This window comes from Eubalaena glacialis, chromosome 2 (genome assembly GCF_028564815.1).
Source record: "Eubalaena glacialis isolate mEubGla1 chromosome 2, mEubGla1.1.hap2.+ XY, whole genome shotgun sequence".
NCBI classification, from domain to species: domain Eukaryota; kingdom Metazoa; phylum Chordata; class Mammalia; order Artiodactyla; family Balaenidae; genus Eubalaena; species Eubalaena glacialis.
The window spans coordinates 63,518,369-63,546,354 of NC_083717.1; the positions used below are offsets into that span (position 1 = coordinate 63,518,369).

Consider the following 27,986-nt stretch of genomic DNA (forward strand, 5'->3'; position numbering starts at 1 on the left):
CATTACTGGTTTTAAAGACAAAATGTAATCCATGTCAAGTCATGCTTAATTCCTTTATGGAAGAGGCACATTCTAAAACCTAAATTAAAAATTTCATAAAGACTTGGGATTTATGGAAAGGGATTCCTATTGAAAGCCAAGGCAGGACAATGCTAAGAAAGGCCTTCAGTTTCCTTAGGCTGCCTTATTCATACAAAGAAACTTCAGGAGGCAAACTCCTACTCCACAGCATACACCTACCTGGAGCAGAGGCAGGTTTTCCTCCCTGATAAGGCCAAGGAAGGCATAGTGCCCTCTACTCTGAAAAAATTCAAGGTCCCTTCAAAGGCCTAAGCCAACTTGGACTTTTAACTCTAGTTGTAAGAGCACAGGAAGCTGAAGTAGCAGCTCTGGGTGAAAAAAGAAACTAAAAGCCTAATGGGTTTTTTTGGCTTCTGGGTAAAAGAACTGAGTTTATATTTATTGGGTATTATCCTGTAGAATTAGGCAGAGTCTTTAATCTCAAAGCTGGTCATCTAGTCAGAGATAGAGAAGAACAGCTTTCCTGAGGAAAATAAATATGTCCATAAGTTCCACTATAACCAAAGGCTGTCTAGTGCAACCCATGACCTTCAGACTTTCATGCAACATGGGTCAGAACAACCAGCTAGTGAATCATTTTTATGTCACTAAACAGCACGTCCTTGCTCCACCCTCCAGGACCATCATGACTCACAGCACCTCATAAAATGGCCAAGACAGCCTTAAGACCCCCATTTCTCCTAACAAGGAGGTGCTCTCCTGGAATGCTTCTGCCAGGCAGGGACAGGGAACAGTCACACACTCAAAGGCATCTTAGGCCTCTTACCTGTAATTTTGCCATTGGCTTCAGAGGGAGGCTGCCAATTTACAATTATGGTCCTAGGTTTTCCCTCTTTACTCACAACTGTCACATCCTTGGGTGGAGAAGTAGGAACTACAAAATAATAATACTTTCAGTAATTCCCGTCCATTTCAATTTAATTCACCCTTTCCTCAACCCTTTCCATTTAGAAGGCACAATGAAGGGCAGAGGCAAAAAAGATAAAGCCTCCTGGCTTCAAAGAATTCATTGTCTATCTATAAATAGCTCCAATGAAAAGAAGAATATGCAAAGTACCAAAGAGGAAATACCACACCATGAGGATACAGAATAGGCATCCAGATGGGGAGGTCAGGGATATGCAGGCTAGTTAGGGAAATCAAAAGACATCTGTAGTCCCTGCTTGATAGATCAGGAGACTGAAAATGAGAAATGTTATATAATGTGCCCAAGATGACATTTTCCCCCCAATTTGGATTGTTTTGTTAGAATACTTTTAAGTATAAAGTAACTTTCTCTCTACCTATAGTTGGCTCTCTAAACCAAATACAATGTTTGAAAACCACCATTCCCCCAAAGAATAAATGATTTACAAATTGATGCTTTTTTTTTTTATGTTAAGTTTACGCTGAAAAGATACTGTCAACTATTGAAGGTTACTGCTCTGAAATGTAAAGCTGTTTATGGAACAGAAAAACCAATAAAATAAAAATGACAGTGCATCTGTATTTCCATGTTATGGCTGAAAACTTTTAATGTACTAGTTGGAAAATGAGCAAAGTAAGTATATCCTTAAATTTACTCTTCTCTTCCTAAAATACTGGAATTCTCCTAGTATAAAACGGAAGGGAGCCCAGTGAAATGCAAACTCCTGATGGAGTATCATTTATTACCTAATGGGCTGGAATGAAAGCACAAAGATATTCTTAAAACTGGCAAAGAAAGCAAACTCAAGGTCTACTTAAGCTTTTGTGCATTACATTTCTTTCTCTCCAAATCTATCCCCTTTCCTCTGCAGGAAATTCAACCAACTGTGAAGATAAAAAGACATTAGGGCCAAACCCAGTCTACGGAGACTTTATAGCTCCATTTTTTTCATTATTCATTTAAAAGAGAGAAAGAAATAGGAGGGTGGAATAGACAGAGCCTCCCAACGGTAACACACCTCCTCATGCTAGGGAAGTACAAGGGGCAGAAGGGTAGGTCTACAAGTGAGTAAAAAGCAAGCAAAATCTTAAAATTGGATGGCTTGCTTTCCCCTTGATTTACTTAGCTGTCTTTTTTCTTTCATGTTTACTTACAGACAAAAACCCTAAGAATACTCCAGTGGGAGATTTTATAAGACACTAACCAGTTTGCAAGAAAGCTCCTAGGGCAGGCTTGTGGGGGCTCTGGTAAAGTGCTGAGGCTCTAGCAAGCATAGCATTGGTGAAAGGCCGGCCACTTCATCTTTTCTATCTCAATTTCCCAGTAAGGCAAGGTTAATAACCGTTAATTCCTTACATCTACACAGTGCTTTACAATTTACCATGTACTTTATTTATAGGGTACTTTATTTTACCCTATAAAGTAGGAAAGGCAGAGATCACCCCTCTTTTATAGATGGAAGAAATAGATTCAGAGAGGCTGGATGACTTGCTTATGATCACAGTCAATAGATGGTTGACCTTGGAATTGAACTCAAGTCTCATGACTCCTAAAATCTAGTACACTTTGCATTATATTGTCCTGCTATTTGCTGATGTTCTAGTACAACGATGAAAAAACATAATTCATCAGCTGAAAAAGCAAACACTGAACTCCAGCTGTAGCTGCTCACTGTGTTCTGTAAATATGTCAATTCATGCACTCAATTCTTTCCTTGGATAGTAAAAACAGGTGATGAGATGTCTTATAACTTGAGATATGGCACAACATTACTTGCAAAGAGAAGAAATGCCATGTGACAAAGTTCTGACAACACATACCTAATTCAAAAGTGGTCCCATGTGCTGTCATACTCCATGTGCTTGATCTTCGACCTTTGGTCACCATCACAGAGAATTCATAGAGTGTATTTGGTTTTAAACCAGTCACCAAATAACTCAAAGTCGTTGCATTAGCATTCTGGAAATATATGAATCAAGAGCTTCAGAGTCAGAAAATATCAAGAATTAGGTTTTCAACCAGAACAAATGTGCCAGTACCTTATACTTGGTGTTTGCTGGGATGTTGGTTTTCCATCGGACTGTGTAGTATCGGGAGTCTGTAATCTTCTGGTGTTTGGGCAGTGAGTTGTCTGCCCATGTAATCCTTATGGTGTCATGACTCAGAATGGAAGCCTGAACTCCCACTGGTGGCATCATGGGAGTAGGATCTGGCACTGGAGTGTATGGAGCATTAATAACAAATAAATCAACTTCAGAAGTGTCTGGGTAAAACGTAATTAAAAAATGGAAGTGGCATTTTAACATAAACAAAAATAAAAGAAAAGGGAAATGCAGGGTAATATAATGGAATGAAAGGTGAGAAATGGAGAAGGAGAAAGAGAAAGAGAATCTGGAGTTAACAGATAACCACCATTCATTTAAAAGAATATTTCCACTTGTGTTCTTTCAGGAAAAAATTGCAGGAAAGCATCTAGAGAAACAGTAATAAACTATTTTCTTCTTCTGTATTCTGTATGTATATTGAATAGGTATATAAAATTTGGTAATCCAGTGATCATACTAATGTATTCAAACTTGAATTTTCTTTTTCCTAAAACATTTTCTTTAAATTACTTGAAAATTCTACCTCCTGTCCAAGAAGGATCATTAAAAGATGAAAACTGCTTTTAATATCAAGGGTATTCTTTCTAAACAAATAACACAAAGCTCATGATCTGTTTTGATATTTCAGTGACTATGGTTGAATTTTTGGGACATGGCTTATCAATGGGTAACACTGGACATGTAGGGGTCCCTACTCTAAAACATGAGTCCTGAATATCAGCCAACAGCAACTTAGCCTGGCCTTGGTATTGGGCGTATCTGATACCCATGCAGGGTCCAGTTCAGATCTGCTGATGTCCTGGGTCTAAAAGAAGTGCAGCAATATGGCTCACATGCAAATAAAGCAAAGGGAACTCAAGGGCATTACTCTTCGTAGAGGAAAGGTAAGCTGACGCCACGCAGGAATATTTCCACACTTTCTCCAGTAGACTTAGAACAACCCACTGATGAATCCCAATCAGTTATGGGAAATGCCAGTTATTAAGGGTCTAAGTGACACAGCCTTTGAACTTTAGAAATCAGAGCACTTATTTGATAGAAAGGAAAGTCTATACTCATGTGCTGTCCTGCACCATATGCAACAGACACATTGTCTAAGCTTCATTGTCAAAACAAAGGCCAGAATGAGCACAAAGGCACCATGAGCCCACGGCAATACAGCAGCATCCATTTGGGCTTTCCCAACTCTTGGCCAGTTTTCTAAGTATATACACACTGATTTATTTTAAGTGAAGGTTTTAAAGTGGGTTTCCCACATAGTTACAGTGACTAGTCCTTTCTATAACCTAAAATCTGAAATGGCATGGGCCTTGTTTATGAATAATTGCCAAGCTAAAGAAATAGTCTCCATTTGTGTATTTCCTACACAATGAAGACTAAAAATAACACAGGAACAGCATACGTTATAATCAAGGGCTTTGTTCAAAGATCAGGACACATGCCAATTAGTTACAGAAAATGCACCTTCAGGTGCAAACATCACCAAGACTTCTTTGAGAACTTTCTTCTTACTTGTAACAACTCTTGGAAAAGATAACTAGGTTACATGACTTATGAACATTTCCCCTTGTATATTTCTAGCCATGCTATATTTTTAAGTCACATAAAAGAAAATAATTCCGAATTTGTTTTTTTTTCTATTATAGACTGATTTAAGAAAGTAGCAAACCGCTTAAATATTCTTTTTCATCTTACTTTTTTTCCTTTCTGAAATACCAAAGCTATTTTTAAGAGAACTTATAAATTGTAAGCACACAGGAGCAGAAGACAGGACAGAACTATCAAATATGTAGCAATGGTGCTGGTGTTTTTAAGTAAAAGCATAAAAAAAGGGGACAGAGATTATCTTTTTAAAATGAATAACGCCAAATCCATACTATTATGCAAAGTATCCAGAATACATAGCAGGCAATACAGATTCACAATTTTGAGAAACAAACAGAAAAGAGCATTTCTGAAAATGATAAATTCTTTGGTTTTCAGTACCCTTTAGAAAACCTTGCAATTCTAATATATTCACTTCAATGAACTTTCTCATTCAAATCTAAATCACGTTTTACATAATCTACAGAAATTTTACATTATTCTTTTAAAGATATTTTAAATAGATTAAATTACAAAGAAAAATAATAAATATTTGGTCTCTTTTGTAATAAATGTACAGTTGATCAAATGGATAGTACATATGACTTCATACTTTCTATAAATAAAGCATAGAAAAAGCACATAGAAAAATACCTTCCCAACTAACTCAGGTGACTAATAAAAAAAATGTTGGATTCATCAGTCATATACATTTATTCCATCAGTAACCTATATATTTCCTCAGAGATATGGCGATCCTTTCATTTTTTTTCTCATTTTAGTTATAACTCACATGACCAAAAGATGAAAAATCGTTTTTAATTCTCTCACGACTATGCTTTCTATATCCCAACATATTAAAAACATGTGTTACACATTTACATAGATTTGTTTACATGACAGGACTGTTAACATTTTTTAAAAAGCAAAACAGGGACTCATAGAACTTTCCATGTTTAAAGCCCATTTATTTTCCTATTTGAAGCCTGTACCCTAAATTGCCATATACTTTTCCTTTCACTGATACCTGGGTAGGTAGGCCTCATGCCAACATTCTACTTAAGCTGCTGGAAAAAATGCTAAAGACCGGAGATGGACAGGGTACCTTACCTGTGTGAGGTCTGGTCACAGCACTCTCATAGAGGGGGATACCTTCACCCACATTGTTAAACGCTTTCAGGGTAATCACATAGTGAGAGCTGGGATCTGAAGGAAAGAAACAAGTGGAAGCACTTAAAAAAATTCTCACTACAGAATTAAAAAAATTCATGGGTGACGATGCATAATCTTAATTGCAAAAAAAGCCAGGAAAGATTTTTAAATTTTTTATGTGGGATTATTCTGGGGGTGGGGAGGTATGGAGATGGCAGCATACAGAGTATATAGAAAAACTGGCTGGTATACACTTCCTGGAATTAGTCCCAGGAGTCAGGCTGACTGTTCCTGAATCCTCTCTTGGCTTCAACTAATCAATGGTTTAGTGATGTTATTGTATAGTGAAGAGCTTGGATTAAAATGAATAAATAAGATTTTCATGTGCTGGAAGACCATACATAGGTGGAGCTTGGAATTAAACAAACCCCTTTTCTTCTCAGGAGGACAGCAACTGGAACAGTCAAGCTAGACAAGTAGGAGATAAACTGTTAACTCAGTAACTGCTGAAGATCCTTAACTCTCTGGGGTGCCTCCAAATCCAGGAATGCCAACTTAATCTAGCCTTCATGCAGACTTCTTGGTTGGAAAAGACATGGCCCAGAATTTCAACCAGCTAGGAGGTAATGCTGCAGGAAACGTAAGACTGAAAGAAACACTCCTCCAGGTGATCATATAAAATGCTGCTAGTCAGACTTGGTGAAAAAGAGAGGTATTAAATAGTTGGAATAGTATTCATTCTCCTACTGGCTAAGGCAAATCAGGAAGACTCTACTTTATCACATTCCTGATCCAGGCAAGGTTTATATGGGTACTTCAAAAGTCTAGCTTCAGAAATGAAGACTTGGGCTCCACTGAAGTGTTGCAGGGGTTGAAGCTGACCCATAACACTCACTTCTGGCAAAGTTGGGTAGATTTCCAAAGTGGCCACACCTCAAGTGGCCTGCATTACTTTAAAAGCTGCTTGGTGGCCCATCCTCTGGATACCAGTGAGCAATATATAAAGGCACCTGGTCTTCCAATGTGAGAAAGAATTGACAACAAATGGAATCAACAAGACTTAGTACTTGACTGGCAGGAAAGGGTGCTGATATGGGCAACATGGTGGAAGGTGATGTCATTCACTGAGACTGGGGACAGAGGCAGAGCAACTACGATACACATTTTCCAGACTTGATTCTAGGCTCCCTTCTATTCCTACTCTTCACTCTCTCCCGATGTGCTTTCATTTATTTCCTTGGTTGGATTAGCATGTATGTGCCATCAAGTGCAAACTAGTCCTGACTTTTCGTCTGAGCACCGGACCTCTATGTTCAACTGTCTGTCTGGATTTCCACTTGGATGTCTCAAATCTCTCTCTCTCTCCCCTTTCTCTGCTCCTTCAGCTGCTCCAGTTTTCCCTAGAGTACATAAATGGCATGACTATGCACCCTGCTGCTCAAGTCAGAAACCTGGGAGTCATTAAGACCTCTCCTTCCTTCCCTACGCAAATGATCAAGGCTTGTTGATTATACCTACTTGCCTCTCACCATTCTGCCTTGCTCCCTGAGCTCCATCTTTACTGGCCATCTCTCAGTTCACTGAGCACTATGTGCTCTCTTACTACTGGGCTGCAACATGTGCAGCTGAACCTTATGCTGGGGACACATGCCGCCTTTCTTTACTTACACAATGCCTATTCATCTGAAAGGGCTCTTCCCAGACTGGATTAGCCTCTCTAGTTACATAGCCTGTGGCACCTCATTTCTCTTCCTCAGCACTCTAAACAATTTCAATTATTTAGAAACTGTATTATTTCTAATAATAGGGATCATGTCTGTTTGATTTTTTGCTCTGTCTCTAGCACAGGGTCTGGGGTATTTGCTGATTGATTTAAAGTTTGCAGGAGAAGATACTAATTTTAATTTTGATTAAATTATGATATAATATGGGACATATCCCAGAATATGGGACATACCCCAGTGCAAATACCCATCAAGCAGATGTTTATATGGATCTGAAGCTCAGGAGAGAGCTCTTGTGTGAATAAATGAATTCCTAAATGTATTTCTCAACTGCTGACTTTTGTTCAATATTATATGCATCTTAGCTCTATCTGTGATGATAAATACAGCAAGCTTATTTTACTTTATGCAAAATTAATTTTTTGCTACTTCTCAATGTACACTCTCTTTACTAATAAAATCTGTTTACTGTTTTCAGCACATGCAGTGCTCCTTCTCATCTCTTCTTTTCAACCACTATTCTGACTCAGTCTTTCAAGTACAGGTCAAGCTTCTTCCCTGACTGCTCTACTGTGCCGTATCACCTTTTCCTTCCCTGAACATACTTCACTTCAACTCATCTCATTGTTTCCTGTGTTTTACATTTCTTCTCCTATTAGACTGAAAGCACCTGAAAGTCAAAGACCACGTACTGCCTGCACTGCAGAGGATTTTCATTTCAGTAGTTTCATAAAGGAAACAGTAGGAGTGGGTCACCACAGAGATATTTTTATCCTATCCTATCCTTTTGCTCTCCTACAATTGCCTTATAAGACTGTTCGTGTGGGGAACACTTCCTAGGTTAACTGTGCTGTTTCTTCTTGAAAGGAAAAAGAGAAAGGCTACTCTGTTTTTGAATAAAGCATTAGATTGCTGCTTATTTTCTACCAGAAAAGATGAAGGTAAGTAATTTGTTAGACACCTAAAATTGTCCTTAGGAAAGATATTTACAAAGAAATGATGTGAACAAAAAAGTTGGTCAGGGAAGATTCTGAATTAAAAGGCAAGTCTTTCAAAGAAAGATCTCAATAATGATATAATCCAATTTGGAAAAGTAATTATACCTACCCAAATCAATTCATTTTCTATTATAAAATATTAACTATATCTCAAAATTTTGGCTTTGTAATTCAACTTTGAGGCATAATTAGTATAAACTAAAATGTACCCATTTAAATGTACACTTTTAATTTTGACAAATATATACACCTGTGTAATCATGACCACAATCAAGATAGAGAATATTTCCAACACTCCAAATAATTCCCTTATGCCTCTTGCAGTAAATTTCCACCACCCCAATTTCCAGGCAACCACTCATCTTACTGTGTCACTATAAATAAGTGCTGTTCATCTGTAATTTCATAAAAATATAATAACACAGTATGTATTCTCTTGTGTTTGGCTTCTTTTGCTCAGCATAACGTTTGTGAGATTCGTTTTGTTGCGTGTATCCATAGCCTATTTCTTCGAATTGCTGAGCAGTATTCTACTGTATGGATATAGTATAATTTACCATTTACTTGCTTACCCCCTTTAGATTATTATAAATAAATATATTATGAACATCTGTGTAGAAGTCTATGTGTAGATATGTGTCTTTATTTCTCTTGGTTAACTATCTATGAGTGGGAATGTTGGGTTGTATGGTCAACGTTTTAAGAAACCTCCAAACTGTTTTCTAAAGTGGTTGTACCATCTGATATTCCCACCAGCAACCGTGAGTTCCAGTTCTGCATCCTTGCTGATATCTGGTATTATCAGTCTATTAAATTTTAGCAATTCTAGAGGTTGTGTAGTGATATTGCATCGTGGCCTTATTTGCATTTCTCTGATGATTAATGAAGCTGAGAATCTTTTCATGTGCTTATTGTCCACTCATATATCTTCTTTGGTGTACTGTCCGTCCAAACCTTTTGTCTACATTTTACTGGATTGTTATCTTCTTATTGAGTTGTTAGAGGTGCTTTTTTTTTTGTTTGCTTGTTTGTTTTTACATCTTCTAGACTGAAATTCTTTGTCAGGTACTTGAATGATGAGTATTTTCTTCTAGTCTCTGGCTCACCTTTTCATCTTATTGGTGTCTTTCCAAGGAGAAGTTTTAAATCTTGAGGAAGCCTGATTTATTAATTTTTTATTTTTAATTTGTGCTTTTTTGCATCCTAAGAGATCCTTGCTACCCCAAATTCATGAAGATTTTTTTTCTGTTTTCTACTAGAAGTTTTATAGTTTTAACTGTTGTATTTAGATCTGTTTTTGTGTATGGTATGAGATAAGGGTCAATGAAGGTTTCTTTTTTCTTCTCATACAGATATCCAATTATTCCCACACCTTCTGTTGAAAAGACTATCCTCTTCCCACTGAATTATCTCAGTATTTTTGTCAAAAATCAATTGACCATATACGTATGGATCTATTTGTGGACTCTATCCTGTTTCACCTACCTTTTACATAAACACTATCACAATGTCTCGGTTACTGTAGCTTTATAATAAGTCCTGAAATCACATAGTATGGGTCTTCTAAACTTTATTCTTCTTTTTCAAAAGTGTTTGGCTATTCTAGCCCTTTCAATTTTTCATGTAAATTTTAGAATAAGTTTATCAACGTCTAGAAAAAAGTCTACTGGGATTTTACTTGGGATTGCATTGGAGAGGACTGTCATTGTAATATACTGTTTTCCAATCCATGAACATGGTATCTCCATTTATTTAAGTCTTCTTTAATTTCTCTCAGCCATCATTTTCCACTATTCAGTGCACAGATCTTCTCTCTATATATATATTTAAAGTTTATTCCTAAGTACTTCATATTTTTGATGCTATTAAGTGGTATTGTTATTTTTTAAAATTTTTACTGGAGTATAGTTGATTTACAATGTTGTGTTAGTTTCAGGTGTACAGCAAAGTGAATCTGTTATACATATATATCCACTCTTTTTTTTATTCTTTTCCCATATAGGCCATTACAGAGTACTGAGTAGAGTCCCTTGTGCTGCACAGTAGGTCCTTATTAGTTATCTATTTTATATATAGTAGTGTGTATATGTCAATCCCACTCTTCCAATTTATCCCTCCTCCCCCTTACCCGCTGGTAACCATAAGTTTATTTTCTACATCTGTAACTCTATTTCTGTTTTGTAGATAAGTTCATTTGTACCCCCTTTTTTAGATTCCACATATAAGCAATATCATATGATATTTGTCTTTCTCTGTCTGACTTTACTCACTATGACAATCTCTAAGTCCATCCATGTTGCTGCAAATGGCATTACTTCGTTCTTTTTTATGGCTAATATTCCATTGTATATATGTACCACACCTTTTTTATCCATTCCTCTGTTGATAGTGGTATTGTTAATTTAATTCCAATTTCCAATTGCTTATTGTTAGTATGTGGAAATACAACTGCTTCTATATATTGACTTTGTATCTTGTGACCTTTTAAACCCAGTTATAGTTTTAGTAGCCTTTTTAATAGATTTCTCAGGATTTCTACCCCAGTAACAATGAGCATGTATAGTGCTCAGATACTGGTTTCTAAATATCATTTATAAAAAATCAGGAGCAATAGCTGATTCAAGGGCAAAGGTTAGGAATATACCAGATAAGCCTGTAACATCTTACTGTGTCAAAAAGAGAGAAAGTGCTCAAAGAAAGATGGGAGATGTCAAATGGACAGAGACACTAGTCATAAAAAAACTCCCATTGGCCGCTCTTTCACTATGGAAGAGAAGGAAAGCTCTTTCTTATCAAAGAATGCTAATAAATGTAAAAGAAACAATGGAATTAGGAAATCACCACTTGGGAAACACCACAGTAATAACTGTTACCTGAAGATTCTAAAACTAGTGAGTAAAAGTTCGACAAGAAACAAGATATTTACAAAGATTCAAGGTACCTCCCCTACAAGGTACTTTTTAATTATGAAGGAAAAAAATAATAACTTTATAGTGGAGAAATGTGGAAGATACCATTTTAACCAAGCGGTTAAAGTTAACATCACTAGCATTAGACTCTCATGTGCCTCCTGATATGATGTACTGACAAGAACACATGCATCTATGTCACTCCTTCCAAAAATGCATAAGCTGAATGTAATGAGGAAATATTACACAAGTCTAAACTGAGGAACATTCTATAAAATATAAATGGTCTATATGTATTTTTCAAAAATGTCATAGTCATGAAAGTCAAGAAAAAAACGAGGAACTGTTTCATATAAAAGAAAACTAATGAGAAACAATAAATACAACATGTGATCCTGCAACATAAAACAATGTTTTTCTTTTGTTATAAAGGACATTAATGAGACAACTAGTAAAATATAAAGTCTATAGATAGTTTCACAGTTAATTTGCTCATTTTGATAACTGCACTGTGGTTATATTAGAAAATGCCCTTATTTTTAGGAAATGCAAATTAAAAGTAAATATGAGTGGATAGAGGGGCATCATGTCTGCAACTTACTCTCAAATGGTTCTGAGAAAAAAAAAAAAAACAGGTACATATAGCAGATAAAGCATATGTGGTAAAATGTTAACCTTTGGGGAATCTGGGTGAAGGATATATAAAAATTCTTTGTACTATTTTTGAAAGTTTTCTGTAAAAATAAAGTTATTACAAAATAAAAAGTTAGAAAGAAAGAAATCACATGTGCGATTACTTCCTCTACTTAGCACACATACCGAGATTTTCGATGGTGTAATAGCGCTGTTTATAGTCCACTTTTATGGTCTGGGCATGAGGGCTGCCAATGCCATAACCAATGGCATAACCTCTGACCACAATGTTCTGATTCTCCGGAGGTGTCCAGCTTACTACGATGCTAGTGACAAGTGGGCGGACGTGAAGAGAACTAGGCACTTCGGGGACACGAGTTTCTGGGAAGGAAAATAGAAAAGCAGGATGATATCCAGGGCCACTTTCCTTTAGAATATTTCATCATGCTTGGGAAATGGTGTTCAGCCTTCTGCCAAATTATTTGGGGCTTAGTTTTTTCCATTTTGCCCAAGAATTCAAAAAGAATCTGTATGTACAGTAAAGTATGGCCCATGGTTTTACTGCAGTCTAAGAAAACAAACTCAAACAGCCTGAAATATAAAACACTGCAGTATTAATTTGGAAGGGAAGAGAAAGAGATCCAAGAACATCTTCCCAATGGAGAAAAACAAATAAATTGTCTTTCAATTGTTACCCATTCCTCTTGGTCCTACATCTGATTCCCAAACTCTACCAGGTGGAATGAGAAAGGCACAACATCAACTAATTAGAAGCCTGCTGTCAACAGGTGATCAAGTATCATATTACAGCAATGATATCAATTATTTACTACCCAAAGTAATATGGTAAGTCAGAAAATATGAAACTTTAGAACCACAAATTGATTTAAATGGTGGGAGACTAAGAGGTTTTAAAAGGTGGCAATTTACAGTATCTTTCACATACACTATTTCAAGGCATAAATTTCTACCACTATTTAAAAATTAGTAAACAAAGAATTAGAGTAAATACCCAGGTCTTTTGTCTTTTAAGTGCAGCACCTGTCTCTGATAAAGGTACATACACACACCCACATGGAATTACTGAATAAACAGGTGAGAAAAAGGGAAAGGTTTCCAGGACTAAGGGAAAAGGGAAACTGCAACTGAAATAAAGGCACAATTTATGTGGTTCAGCCTTAAATTTTAGATCATTTATCTACTTGATGGGCTTGGTAAAAATCCAGACTTAAAGCACTTGTACATTTTTACTTGTGCTGGTTCTGCTTAAAGGGACGGTTCTCTCTAAAAAAAAGAAACATTCCAGGAGACTTGCTGTATTACAGGAATGACAGCAGTATAAATCCACTAAAGTTCACAGATTTAAGCCACATACACCCAAAATCTGTGCCTTTCCAGTTTGACTCATTTGACTTCAGTTAGTACCTAGCCTGTGCCAATCTTGCCGATTGTTGTTCTTACCATCTAAGTCACTTTCAAAAGTTTCAGCAGACAGCCAGTCAGTAGCAGGGCCTGTACCATTGACTGTCAGAGCAGCCACTCGGAAATTATATTCAGTCCCCCGATCAAGACCTGCAACCCAAACGACAGAAAAAAAAAAAAAGGGCTGAAACAAGAGCTTTGGAAAAACAAAAGATCAGCAATCTCTCATTAAAGCAAATACCTCATCCACCAACTTAATACAAAGCTACTATCTTGATAACATTTCAGTTAAAGTTAATACAGAACAAGCAATACATAAATACAGCACAGAGGAGCTCCTACCTCTGAAGTAGAGGCTAAAGCCCACACAACCCAAGAGGAAAACAAAATGAGTAAAGCTCCCAGGAGACTTCAGATCTTTTAAAAGAGCCTAAAGGCATCTTAGAGATCACTTAATGCAATCCCTTCATTTTGTTACTAAGGATGCCAAGGCCAAAAAGAGGCCAAAGGAATGAAAGAGTTACAACAAAGGAACAAAGTCAGTTGGTCTCAAAAGACACCAAAGACCAGAAAATAATGCAGAGGTATAACACCTACCAGTTTACCTCTGTTCTCTGGGCCACCCCACAACTACAGTAGAAAAAATTTTAAACATCAAATATGGCCTAGAAATCTATTTCTCAACAGCCTATTGCCCATAAGTATATACTATAAGTAAAAGAGAAATAAAGTCTTTCTACTATGCGATCTTTCATATTTACTATCAGCTAACAAAGTACCTGATATACCAATGTACCAAAGGCAACAAAGATCTACATGTAAAAGTCTACCCTACAAAGTGGGGTAACAGTCAATAATATGGTCAGCTAGTCATATATTCATGCTTCCATTTTTTTCTCTTTTTATTGTGTTAAAATACATACAACATAAAATTTATCATCTTAGTCATTTTTAAGTGTACAGTTCACATGCACAGATTTTTAGAGCACTTAGATTCTAGATATTGTGATAGGTCTTGTAAGGGTTATGAAAAATTATCCTACCTCCCCATATTCAAATAACAGCATCTTTGGCAGCAACATAGTACAGAAACTCCAAAGAGAGAGCTACTGAGAGAGAAGTTGGCTAGGATGCAGGATGAGCCCTTGCTCAGTTAATCAATCCTGTCACGTGGTGTGAGAGGAGAGATGGGAGGTTCTGTTCTCTGCAGGCCCATCCTGATTCTGTTTGTCCACAAGAAAGCAAGAAAGCAAGAAGCAAGACAGGAGGAGAAGCAGAACGGCTGGGGCCAAGTCAGTTTACCTCTCTGTCTCCTCCCTGCACACACTGAACAGAAGTGCCAGAGTGGGCTACCCAAGCATTTGTAACTTTAACAGACAACAAACATGGTTCAATTGAGGACCTGGAAGAATTCAACCAATCAGATCATCATTCCCTCTCCTCTGGGGAGTTGGAATGTAAGAGAGGGAGAGAGCAAGTGAGAGAGAGAGTGCACATAAGCAGGTGCAAGGGAGAGAGACGCGTGAGTATAGAGGCTGAGCTCCTCTCCCTCAAGATAACCTAGAGAGCTCATCGACTAAAACCAAGGCACTCGATTCATATCATAAAGATATGGCAGAATGTGCTTAGTGCTGTAAGTGGTACAAAAAGAAGACACAACAATTACTTCTGGCTAAAACTTAAAATCTTATAATTTGTTGTCAGTACAGGATCTTGGGAACCCATACTGTTCTCTAATACTTATCAGCTTCAAGTTAATGCTTCAAGAGAATAATGATCTCCACTTTTGCTCATCATTGTATACTCAGTGCCAGTACCTGCTAATAAAAGTTCAATAAAGTCTATTAAACAAATGAATGAATCTAAATATGATTTTAAAATGCAAGAATTTTCTTGATAAATAAAAGGCTATTTTTATGATGAAAGTGGTACTCTGCTTATACATCAAATGTTCCATTGAGAAAACGAATAGTCTCCTCATGGGCAAGGACTGTATCTACTTTTATTTATTAGAAACAAGAAGAGTGCCTGGTATACAATAAATATCTACTATTAAACATCCAAAATAAAAGCCTTATCTTTGGGAAATGTTATTTATCTGTGTCTGGAGTAAAATCAGACTGACTTTTAAGAACATCCGTGACCAATTTTGCTGTAATGCTCCTTTGGTGAGACTTCTCAGCTACACCCCTACAGCCATATTTACCTGCTGCAGCTTAGAGCTGTGGGGTTCATAAGAGGAAACTAGAAGACTGAAAGATACCCTTGAAGACAAACATTCACCTTCTCCTATTTTGAAAGAAGTCAATCTCATCCATGAGGTGAGGAATACAGAGAAAACTTGCTGGTTTACTGGAGTACAGTTTTTCACTGTCACTGGCTCTCCAGTTTTCAGAAACCTATACCTATACAGATTATACGGATTAGGGTTCATTTTTATCAGGTGTGCCACTTGCTCTGTTGCACACAAAGGGAGAACTATACAAAAGAGCTATCCTTGACAGAATTTTCTAAAACTTTATCATGTCTGTAGAAGCAAGAATGATTATTGCATGGCTGTGGCTATTCACAAATGTTATTTCAGACCACATATACCTGAGTGGTGTCAGCGTTATAGAAGTCATTTTGTAGGCCTCTGCTACCAACTAGACTGAGTGGATTCTTTGCTTATATAGCTTTGTTTTACCTTTCTTTCAGATTACAAAAGAGTTATATATATGTGTGTGTGTGTGTGTGTGTGTATGTATATATATATATTCAAAAAATAAAACACGGAGAACACAGAAAAACACAATAAGGCAATGAAACTCAAACGCAATTTCACCAGAGATGGCAGAACCCGTAAGAGTGTTTTCCACTAATTTTTATCAAGTCAGAAGTAGACTGAACTCTTACAAATTGTTTTAAACCATTTTTGCTTTGTGTAAGTCAACGGCCCAGGGCAGTCATTAGACTAGCACAATTCAATGTTTGAGAGAGACACCATCTCCTAGCTTTCGCCTATGTGCAAAGCAGCTTACCTTCAATCAGCTGTGACAGCTGTGTCCCAGTCACCAAGGTCTCAGTGACATCACTCTTTCGGGAGGCCTTTCGGTAGCGAACCTTGTAGCCAGTGATCTGCCCGTTTTGTGTGGCCGGAGGAGGTGGCTGCCAGTGAATCACAATAATCTGGGAAAGACAAGATTATAGGGAAAAGACTGAATATATCAAATCTTGGTCCTGTTTTATGTACTATTATTCTGAATCCAGTGTGTAAGAGAAGGAACCATAAAAGCAACAGAGTGTTCAGACAGAGTTTTACTAAGTTATTTAATAATCACTCAAAAATAGTGTTTAATTTTAAAACTATCAAAGATCAAATGGGGAGACTGTATTTGTGGGGAGTATACACTGGGCACTTGATTTATTTTGCCAGAATGAAGACATTGGGCAAAAGTCTCAGGAAAGTTTTTGAAGGAAAACATAAGGTCAGAGGCATGTGGATTAAGAAGTAAACTACTGTTAGGTGTAAGGTTCTCTTCTACTTCCACTGTAGCAACAGCGAAATTAGACAATTTCTGTCTAAAACTTTTCAAAGAGGGGACTGTTAATCAACAGCTGGTTGTTTCCTAAAGGAAAAGGAGTCCCATAGTCCTTGTTGAAAGAACTGACTGTCTCAGTTGTCTATGCAGCCCAGTAGGGGTTCTGGGCGTCTGAGAGGCACACGTGGCCTTCAGTGCACAGTGAACTTGACCAGGAGGGACAGCTTCAGCAATGCAACCATCTGACAGACGTCTGCCTTTGATTCACACTGGGCTCACCTCACAGTACTAAACAGGCTATGGTATCATAAACAACAACTTACTTCTTTCTACCTGTCACCAAGGTTCCGGATGGTTAACATCTAGGATGTCATGATTTACATAATAATAGCAATGTACTTGAAGAAAGGCTAAAGTAATTTTTGCACAACAGAAAGGCAGTAAAGTTGAACAGAATAAACCAGAGTTGGCTTCTAAGCCCAGCTTTAAACTGGCAAGTGTAATATCTATGTTACTTTATTTCTTTGCTTGATTATGATTGTTTTGATACAGAATCTCCCTCTCTATTTGCCCTTCTGAGGCAAATAGAAAATGAACAACAGTAATATAAAGTTTTACCTTTGAATTTCTTACTTCTAAAGACAGATTCTGAGGAGCAGCACTGGGAACTGCACAGGCGAGAAAAAAAAAAAAAGAAAAGAAAAAAAAAATTCAATCACTCAGGCATCACCCATCATGTGACTGTTCTTGGCTGGACTTTATACAAATGCACATCTGAAACACTGATATACAACCTGAAGGTCTAACCCAGCAGCCAGTGCCCTCATGTTGATAGTATCTGGACAAGGTGTGGGGCCATATTTGATTCATTTAAAATAATGAGACCTGTTCACATATGCACCCATACCCAAGTCAGGCTGTACCTTTGGGAAGTCAGGTACTTATCTCAAGGATGTGATAGTGACCGTAAACTTTTCTAGACCCCAAATACATTCTGAATCTTTAACGTATTCTTTTGAATATTCTTGGGAGTAGCATATCTTTATCTTGGGATACATTTTCTGGAAACAAGTCTAATGACTATGGCAAGTGAATCAACTGGGTAATATCACTATGAGTCCAAAATGTGATGTACACAAATCAATGAGCTTGGCTTTCTTGTGGGGTCCTAAACTGGTTTTAAAGGCAATTTCCAAGTAGAGCAAAGAGATGTTTAAGCAATGACAGTCCAGTTAAGAAACCATCTGGCTTCCCAAGGCAACTATGTAGCAGGGAACACTCATTCAGATGTGAGAAGTTTGGGACCGTTGGTTAAAAAACAGCTGTATAACTTCAGCTTCTCTCATATTAGAACATAAGACAAGGATATCTCAAAGTTTATGGTCCACACACCCTCCAGTGTCTCCTTTTGTAGTAATTATAGGAAGCAAAGAAAATTTAAGTAAACCTGATTAGTTTCTTCTCCATCACAAAATGCTAACCTTGGCTTTTCTCTCCTAATCCATCCATGAAAATTTCTCCCTCCCATTCTCTGACATTTGGTGACCAGGCGTATAACTAAGTGCCCACTGCGCTACAGGCTTCTGGAGGACAGAGACTATTTCTTGTTCGCTGTTGAATCCTGTGTTAACCACAAAGTACATCAGGCCTCAACCAAGAGATTCAGGCACAGAGGGTCTGGAGAAGGACTTAGGAACCTGTGTTTTGAAAAAAGTCCATGGATGGTTTTGATCATCTCCCTGTTAAGAACCTCTGACTTAGCTGCAAAGGCACCAACATAATTGCTGTTGCTGTCTTCTTCTTCATCATCATCACCACTGCCACCATCGTAGCTAAGATCTGCTGCATGCTCCTACATGACAGGTACTTAATCCTTAAAACAATCCTACAAAGGAGTTTCTATTATTATTCCCATTTTATAGATGAGAAAACTATAGATGCAGCTCAGGAGAGTTAACTTGCTCAAGGTATTTGTTTCAGCTGGTGTAGGAACTGAGATTTATCTTACTCCGAAGTGCTGCCCTTAACCACCATGCTGAGACACATTCAGTTCCCGTGACAGGCACTGTAGTCAGCATGCCAAGCCACTTAACGCAGTTAAAAGTGGCTCATGGGTAGATTTAAGAGCCTACCTCAAAAAACAGGGTAATGTAGTTGGCTAACCAAACTACAGTTTGCATTTATTTTTCCCAACTTTTTATCCTGAAAAATTGCAAGCACAAAGAGTGACAAGAAGAATACAATGAACACCATGCATTCTTTTCCTGGATTCACCAATTGTTAATATTCTGCCAAATCTGCTTTATTTCTCTCATATTTATACAAACATGTTTATCTTATCTACATATTGTTTCTGGATGGCTGAGAGACAGTTACGGTCATCATGATACTTCACTCCTAAATACTACAGTATGTATCTCCTAAGAACAAAAACATTCTCCAACAAAATGATAATACAATGATCACATTAAAAATCTAATCAACACAAAAATATTACCTAATATACCTAATAACATATCTAATATTTAATAGTGACTGATACTATACCAACCTAACATTAAGTAATTGTACCAAGACTGTCCTTTTTAGCTGTTTTAACTCCCAGAATCAGTCAAAGATCACACATGTTTTATTTTATTTCATATGTCTTTACTTTCCTTTAATCTAGATTCTAGAACGACTCCCCTACCTTTTTTGTTTCTTTCATGAGACTAGTATTTTCTAAGAACTCAGGACAGTTTATTTAATTATTTGCAGAATGTCCATCAATTTCAATATGTCTAGTTATTTCATCATGATCATATTTAAATTAAACATTTTTGGCAGGGATACAACATAGAGGTGAAGTTATATCTTTCTTGATGCAACATATCACATGATGTCAGTCTGCTCCTTTGTTGGTGATGTGATGTCTGACCACCTGCTTAAAGGAGTCAAACTATAGCTTCTAAGGCATGCTTGTTTATATATAAGGGCTAGAGACATATACACACATTTGTAAGAAAAAGACATTTTTGTTAACACTTGGATTTAGCTGAGTTTCAGGACGTAATACATACACTAAGTGCAATAAACTGCTATTTTCTGTTCTACTCTAAAAACATTTTTTAAAAATGCTGGTCTTGAACAACTCAATCTTGTTGGCAGGCTGTACTTTGAAAACGACTGCTTTAGGGTCATGGGTATAAGCAAATATTCAGTCACAGGTGAGAAATAAACTGTCACAAAATCCTGAGGAATTTAAAAGACCTATTTGTATGCACCCAACATAGGAGCACCTCAAAACATAAGGCAAATACTAACAACCATAAAAGGGGAAATCGACAGTAACACAGTAATAGTAGGGGACTTTAACACCCCACTTTCACCAATGGACAGATCATCCAAAACGAAAAAAAATAAGGAAACACAACCTTTAAATGATCCATTAAACAAGACTGACTTGATACTTATAGGACATTCCATCCAAAAACAACAGAATACACTTTCTTCTCAAGTGCTCATGGAACATTCTCCAGGATAGATCATATCTTGGGTCACAAATCAAGCCTTGGTAAATTTAAGAAAATTGAAACCGTATCAAGTATCTTTTCCAACCACAAAGCTATGAGACTAGATATCAATTACAGGAAAAAAATCTGTAAAAAATACAAACACATGAGGCTAAACAATACACTACTAAATATCCAAGAGATCACTGAAAAAATCAGAGAGGATATCAAAAAATACCTAGAAACAAATGACAATGAAAACACAATGACCCAAAACCTATGGGATGCAGCAAAAGCAGATCTAAGAGGGAAGTTTATAGCAATACAATCCTACCTTAAGAAACAAGAAACATCTCAAATAAACAACCTAACCTTACACCTAAAGCAATTAGAGAAAGAACAAAAAACCCCCAAAGTTAGCAGAAGGAAAGAGAACATAAGATCAGATCAGAATTAACTGAAATAGAAATGAAGGAAACAATAGCAAAGATCAATAAAACTAAAAGCTGGTTCTTTGAGAAGATAAACAAAATTGATAAACCATTAGCCAGACTCATCAAGAAAAAAAGGGAGAAGACTCAAATCAATAGAATTAGAAATGAAAAAGGAGAAGTAACCACTGACACTGCAGAAATACAAACGATCATGAGAGATTACTACAAGCAACTCTATGCCAATAAAATGGACAACCTGGAAGAAATGGACAGATTCTTAGAAATGCACAACCTGCCGAGACTGAACCAGGAAGAAATAGAAAATATGAACAGACCAATCACAAGCACTGAAATTGAAACTGTGATTAAAAATCTTCCAACACACAAAAGACCAGGACCAGATGGCTTCACAGGCGAATTCTATCAAACATTTAGAGAAGAGCTAACACCTATCCTTCTCAAACTCTTCCAAAATATTGCAGAGGGAGGAACACTCCCCAACTCATTCTACGAGGCCACCATCACCCAGATACCAAAACCAGACAAAGATGTCACAAAGAAAGAAAACTACAGGCCAACATCACCGATGAACATAGATGCAAAAATCCTCAACAAAATACTAGCAAACAGAATCCAACAGCACATTAAAAGGATTATACACCATGATCAAGTGGGGTTTATTCCAGGAATGCAAGGATTCTTCAATATACGCAAATCAATCAACGTGATACATCATATTAACAAATTGAAGGAGAAAAACCATATGATCATCTCAATAGATGCAGAGAAAGCTTTCGACAAAATTCAACACCCATTTATGATAAAAGCCCTGCAGAAAGTAGGCATAGAGGGAACTTTCTTCAACATAATAAAAGGCCATATATGACAAACCCACAGCCAACATTGTCCTCAATGGTGAAAAACTGAAACCATTTCCACTAAGATCAGGAACAAGACAAGGTTGCCCACTCTCACCACTATTATTCAACATAGTTTTGGAAGTGTTAGCCACAGCAATCAGAGAAGAAAAAGAAATAAAAGGAATCCAAATCGGAAAAGAAGAAGTAAAGCTGTCACTGTTTGCAGATGACATGATACTATACATAGAGAATCCTAAAGATGCTACCAGAAAACTACTAGAGCTAATCAATGAATTTGGTAAAGTAGCAGGATACAAAATTAGTGCACAGAAATCTCTTGCATTCCTATACACTAATGATGAAAAATCTGAAAGTGAAATTAAGAAAACACTCCCATTTACCACTGCAACAAAAAGAATAAAATACCTAAGAATAAACCTACCCAAGGAGACAAAAAACCTGTATGCAGAAAACTTAAGACACTAATGAAAGAAATTAAAGATGATACAAATATATGGAGAGATATACCATGTTCTTGGATTGGAAGAATCAACATTGGGAAAATGACTATACTACCCAAAGCAATCTACAGATTCAATGCAATGCCTATCAAACTACCAATGGCATTTTTCACAGAACTAGAACAGACAATTTCACAATTTGCACGGAAACACAAAAGACCCCGAACAGTCAAAGCAATCTTGAGAAAGAAAAACGGAGCTGGAGGAATCAGCCTCCCTGACTTCAGACTATACTACAAAGCTACAGCAATCGAGACAGTATGGTACTGGCACAAAAACAGAAATATAGATCAATGGAACAGGATAGAAAGCCCAGAGATAAACCCACTCACATATGGTAACCTTATCTTTGACAAAGAAGGCAAGAATATACAATGGAGAAAAGACAGCCTCTTCAATAAGTGGTGCTGGGAAAACTGGACAGCTACATGTAAAAGTATGAAATTAGAACACTCCCTAACACCATATATAAAAATAAACTTAAAATGCATTAAAGACCTAAATGTAAGGCCAGATACTATAAAACTCTTAGAGGAAAACATAGGCAGAACACTCTGTGACATAAATCACAGCAAGATCCTTTTTGACTCATCTTCTAGAGAAATGGAAATAAAAACAAAAATAAACAAATGGGACCTAATGAAACTTAACAGCTTTTGCACAGCAAAGGAAACCATAAACAAGACGAAAAGACAACCCTCAGAATGGGAGAAAATATTTGCAAATGAAGCAACTGACAAAGGATTAATCTCCAAAATTTACAAGCAGCTCATGCAGCTCAATATCAAAAAAACAAACAACCCAATCCAAAAATGGGCAGAAGACCTAAACAGACATTTCTCCAAAGAAGATATACAGATTGCCAACAAACACATGAAAGAATGCTCAACATCACCAATCATTAGAGAAATGCAAATCAAAACTACAATGAGGTATCACCTCACACCAGTCAGAATGGCCATCATCAAAAAATCTACAAACAATAAATGCTGGAGAGGGTGTAGAGAAAAGGGAATCCTCTTGCACTGTTGGTGGGAATGTAAATTGATACAGCCACTATGGAGAACAGTCTGGAGGTTCCTTAAAAAACTAAAAATAGAACTACCATATGACCCAGCAATCCCACTACTGGGCATATACCCTGAGAAAACCATAATTCAAAAAGAGTCATGTATCACAATGTTCACTGCAGCTCTATTTACAACAGCCAGGACATGGAACCAACCTAAGTGTCCATCAACCAATGAATGGATAAAGAAGATGTGGCACATGTATACAATGGAATATTACTCAGCCGTAAAAAGAAATGAAATTGAGTTATTTGTAGTGAGGTGGATGGACCTAGAGACTGTCATACAGAGTGAAGTAAGTCAGAAAGAGGAAAACAAATACCATATGCTAACACATATATATGGAATCTTAAAAAAAAAAAAAAAAGAAATGGTTCTGAAGAACCTAGGTTTAGGACAGGAATAAAGATGCAGACATAGAGAATGCACTTGAGGACATGGGGAGCGGGAGGGGGAAGGGTAAGCTGGGATGAAGTGAGAGAGTGGCAGGCACATATACACACTACCAAATGTAAAACAGATAGCTAGTGGGAAGCAGCCGCATAGCACAGGGAGATCAGCTCGGTGCTTTGTGTCCACCTAGAGGGGTGGGATAGGGAGGGTGGGAGGGAGACACAGAGGGAGGAGATATGGGGATATATGTATATGTATAGCTGATTCACTTTGTTATACAGCAGAAACTAACACACCATTGTAAAGCAATTATACTCCAATAAAAATGTTAAAAAAAAAAAAGACCTATTTGGCAGGCAAATATGATTACTAAGTAGAGCAAGCCCAGCCTTCCAACAGCCCTGGGATGGTCTGTGCTATGAACAAGCAACAATATTTACTTATACAAAAGCATCTAGTAAAAATAAAAATACGGAGAAACTATTTAGTACCAGGCACTACATGTTCTATGCTCTCTCACTGGATCTTTACAGCAACCCAATGAAGTTGGTGTTATAAATTTCACATATAAGGAAACATGCTCAGACATGTGAAGTGACTTGACCGAAGTCACACTGCTAGAACTGGTATCTGAACCAAAGCTCCTTGACATCAAAGCCCATGATCTTGCTACTATGCCACCAGCGCCCCCAAGCATGGTATTTTGTTCCAGAGGAAGAAAGACTCACCATCTGAAAATGTTTGAACAGCAACATCTTGTGTGGAGACTCCAGGACCATGTTTATTGTAGGCCACCACTCGGAAACTATACTCTGTATATTTTTTCAACCCGTTAATGGTGTGGGAGTGACTTGAAACATCAACATCCTTGAATAAAATAAAACAATTTATATATACACAACTCAAGCCAAAAGAAATGCTGCAAAATAATTAACTATACAAATTCTATATTTGACATAATGCAGATTTTTATCCCTTTTACAGAATATTATTTAACAGTTACAGCAAATTAATCATAAGCACTGCAGTTTGCTGAGAAATACTCCTTGATGTTTAGGAACGCTTGCTGGCAAAAACTACAGAATAAACCTTTGTACCAAGAAACAGAATCTATCAACTTTTCATTTCTTATACATATTTTTTTCCTCAGATTTCTAGACAAACAGGTATTGAGTTTTGGAAATATATTTCAACTCTACTATTCCAATCAATGCATTAAAAAATGGCTTCATATTATACCTGTTCTTTATCAGTTCCTTTTTCCATGTAGTACAGTTTGTAATTCTGAATTTCCCCATTTCCAGACAATGGTGTTTCCCAGGTGACAGTAATGGAAGTAGGTGAAGTTGCATACGCTCGGATGTTAGGTGCTGGGCCAGGGAGCTGAACTAGAAGGAAAATTTCAAGACAGTAAGACATAAATAAAATTTACTGCATCCCTCAAGACCATTCTCAGCAATAATGGCACACTATTTTTTTTTTTTTAATTTTATTTATTTATTTATTTATTTTTGGCTGCGTTGGGTCTTCGTTGCTGCACGCGGGTCTTCTCTAGTTGCAGCGAGCAGGGACTACTCTTCATTGCGGTGCGCGGGCTTCTCACTGAGGTGGCTTCTCTTGTTGAAGAGCATGGGCTCTAGGCACGTGGGCTTCAGTAGTTGTGGCACGCGGGCTCAGTAGTTGTGGCTCGCAGGCTCTAGAGTGCAGGCTCAGTAGTTCTGGCACACGGGCTTAGTTGCTCGGCGGCATGTGGGATCTTCCCGGCCCAGGGCTCGAACCTGTGTCCCCTGCATTGGCAGGCGGATTCTTAACCACTGTGCCACCAGGGAAGCCCTGGCTATGTTTTTAAAACAATAAAAACTATGAAAACAAGTGATCTGACTGAAGTGGTTTCAGGATAATATATAATTAAATGATTTCCCTCTTTATGACTGAAAAACCAAAAATTATCTGTGAAGTATCTCAAATTTATTCAAAGAAAAAAGTGAACAGTGCTGAATTCTTCTTGTGGTTTATAAAATCCTAGTTTTGCAGTGGGACTGCAGCACATAAAAGCAAACATCACAAAAAGAGAGCCTTCTTTTGCCAGGCTCTGGGGATACAATGAATGATGGACAGAGTCCCTGCCCACAAAGAACTCCCAGTCTAGACGGAAGTCAGACATATAAATAGTTACAAAGAAGGTCGTAAGTGCTGATAGATTAGGTAACGTCTGTAATGAAAACTGAAAGAAGAGAGTACACAATTCTGCTTTGGGTGGGGATGGTTAGGAAAGGGAAGGATTGGTGAGGACTTCCGGGGAGCAGGAAGAATGAGTAATTTTCTCAGACACCAAGGGGGAAATTGATCCAGTCAATTTGGACATAACAGGTGAGAAGACAGAGTCATGTGGTTCAGGTTGAAACAAAGAATGGATATGGGAGAGAGAATGCTGCAAAGGATGACAAGAGCCAGATAAAGGAGAACCTCTAAGGCCCTGCTATGAGTTTGGATTACTTCTTGTAGGTGTTAGGTAATTACTGAAAAATTATGAGCAGGAACATGACATGACCAGATCTGCATTTAAAAAGAACATGTGAACACATGCACGGAAGAAAAACAATAATGGCACAAGACTAGATAAATAATAATTTAAAAAATAGCCACCATTTATTGAATGCTTGCAATCAGTCCAGCATTAAGTGCTTTACATTTATTTAAATTACATCTTATTTAATCTGTGCACGAACCCAAATGCGACGGATACTGTTATCATCCTTACTTATGGATGAGGCTGAGAGGTTAAGAACCATTCCCAAATGATGGAAAAGTTGGCGAGTGGTGGAGCTAGGAGCTGAGCACTTCCTCGTTCTAAAACGTGGACTCAGGAAAACCAGTCAGGGGATTATGACAACACCCTCTGTGGGATGATGTGACTGGAAGATCCCATGATTGGTTGACTGATTGTCTGCCCAGCTCTAAATCCTACAACAGCTCACATCCTTTTTTACTATATTCTTTTTGTCTGACTGACAGGTTCCAGTCCCAACTTATACACAAATCCTGGCAGGTGCCTATATCTACACCTTGGTGGATACTCTATATCTGAAAACCATTTCTCTGGTGCCAGTGCTTCTGTAACAGACATCCATTAGATTTAAGGAAAGGAAAAACTAACAAAATGTAAAACAAACTGGCTTGCTTAAATAACAGCATGACAGCTTAAGATTAGTTTTCCTACCAAAGCAGAGAAAGCTGAATATGGTTTTCTGGCAGTTGTTTGCTTTATTTAGGCATGAATCATGTTATTCACTTAAGAGCATATTTTGTGCAGCCTAACAGGTGGGATTTGTCACACTTCTGCTGCTATGGAAAACTTTCCCCTAACTTTTTAAAAGGGAAGGAGAACAGAACAAATTCCCTTGAAATCACTTTCAGTATATTCATTGGCTAAATGTAGGCAAAGATGATCCTAAAAAAGGCGCTAGTAAATTCTTTCATTTCATCTGTACAGTGGCATTAAAAAATGGAAAAAAATTTAAGTTGGTTTGAAAAGCTAAAAATGTAAACTATTTTCCCAGGGCTGACTCCAACACTTACGGCCCCTCCCACCTGCCCCCAGGCTGAATACCTCCAGATAAAATGCAAATCTCTCTCCACTAACTCCTCTTTTGCCAAAACATGTTATAGTCACTCTCTACCCCTAAAATACTCTCACCAGAATCTGTTGCCCCTTCCATCTATATTCTTATTTAGCTACTTTCTTTTAATCGAATTCCTTGAATAAATGATTGTGCTGCCTACTTTCCCTGTGATGACTGTACATCACATTATTGCCCGTTTACTTGTCTGGCGCTGGTACCAAACTGTAAGATCCTTGTGAACAGAAGTCAAGTCTTACTCATCTTTACATCTTGCTGCCTAGCACGGTGCCTGGCACATGACAGGCACTCAATAAATCTCTTCTTTCATCTCTAACTTGACAATGCCCCTTGTAGTCCAGTGGTTCTCAATAGTTTGACTTGTAAGTTCTGAAATGATAATGAAAACCACAGGCTCTTTGCCAAGGAAAATGTGAACATGTACAGACACACAAATACTTTCATGTATCTTCAGAAGGTTCATGGCCCCAGGATTGAACCCTTGCACTGAATCAAATTCAGTGGTCTTTTCCTTCATTTTCATCATGACTCACCTTGCAT

General features: G+C 37.4%; 1 protein-coding gene across 9 annotated transcripts in view; it reads right to left on the reverse strand.

The window, feature by feature from the left end:
* The window catches only part of NEO1 (neogenin 1), a 240,219-nt gene that overhangs the window by 27,081 nt on the left and 185,152 nt on the right, over window positions 1–27,986 (reverse strand). For all 9 annotated transcript variants that reach the window (XM_061180093.1, XM_061180091.1, XM_061180088.1 and 6 more), the window contains 10 exons: window positions 25,045–25,193; window positions 24,534–24,672; window positions 17,655–17,704; window positions 16,536–16,683; window positions 13,555–13,665; window positions 12,280–12,474; window positions 5,788–5,883; window positions 3,028–3,203; window positions 2,809–2,947; window positions 848–955 (listed from right to left, as the gene is read on the reverse strand). In XM_061180093.1, coding sequence (XP_061036076.1) covers window positions 848–955; window positions 2,809–2,947; window positions 3,028–3,203; window positions 5,788–5,883; window positions 12,280–12,474; window positions 13,555–13,665; window positions 16,536–16,683; window positions 17,655–17,704; window positions 24,534–24,672; window positions 25,045–25,193 — 1,311 coding nt within the window. The remainder of the gene's footprint in view (window positions 1–847; window positions 956–2,808; window positions 2,948–3,027; window positions 3,204–5,787; window positions 5,884–12,279; window positions 12,475–13,554; window positions 13,666–16,535; window positions 16,684–17,654; window positions 17,705–24,533; window positions 24,673–25,044; window positions 25,194–27,986) is intronic.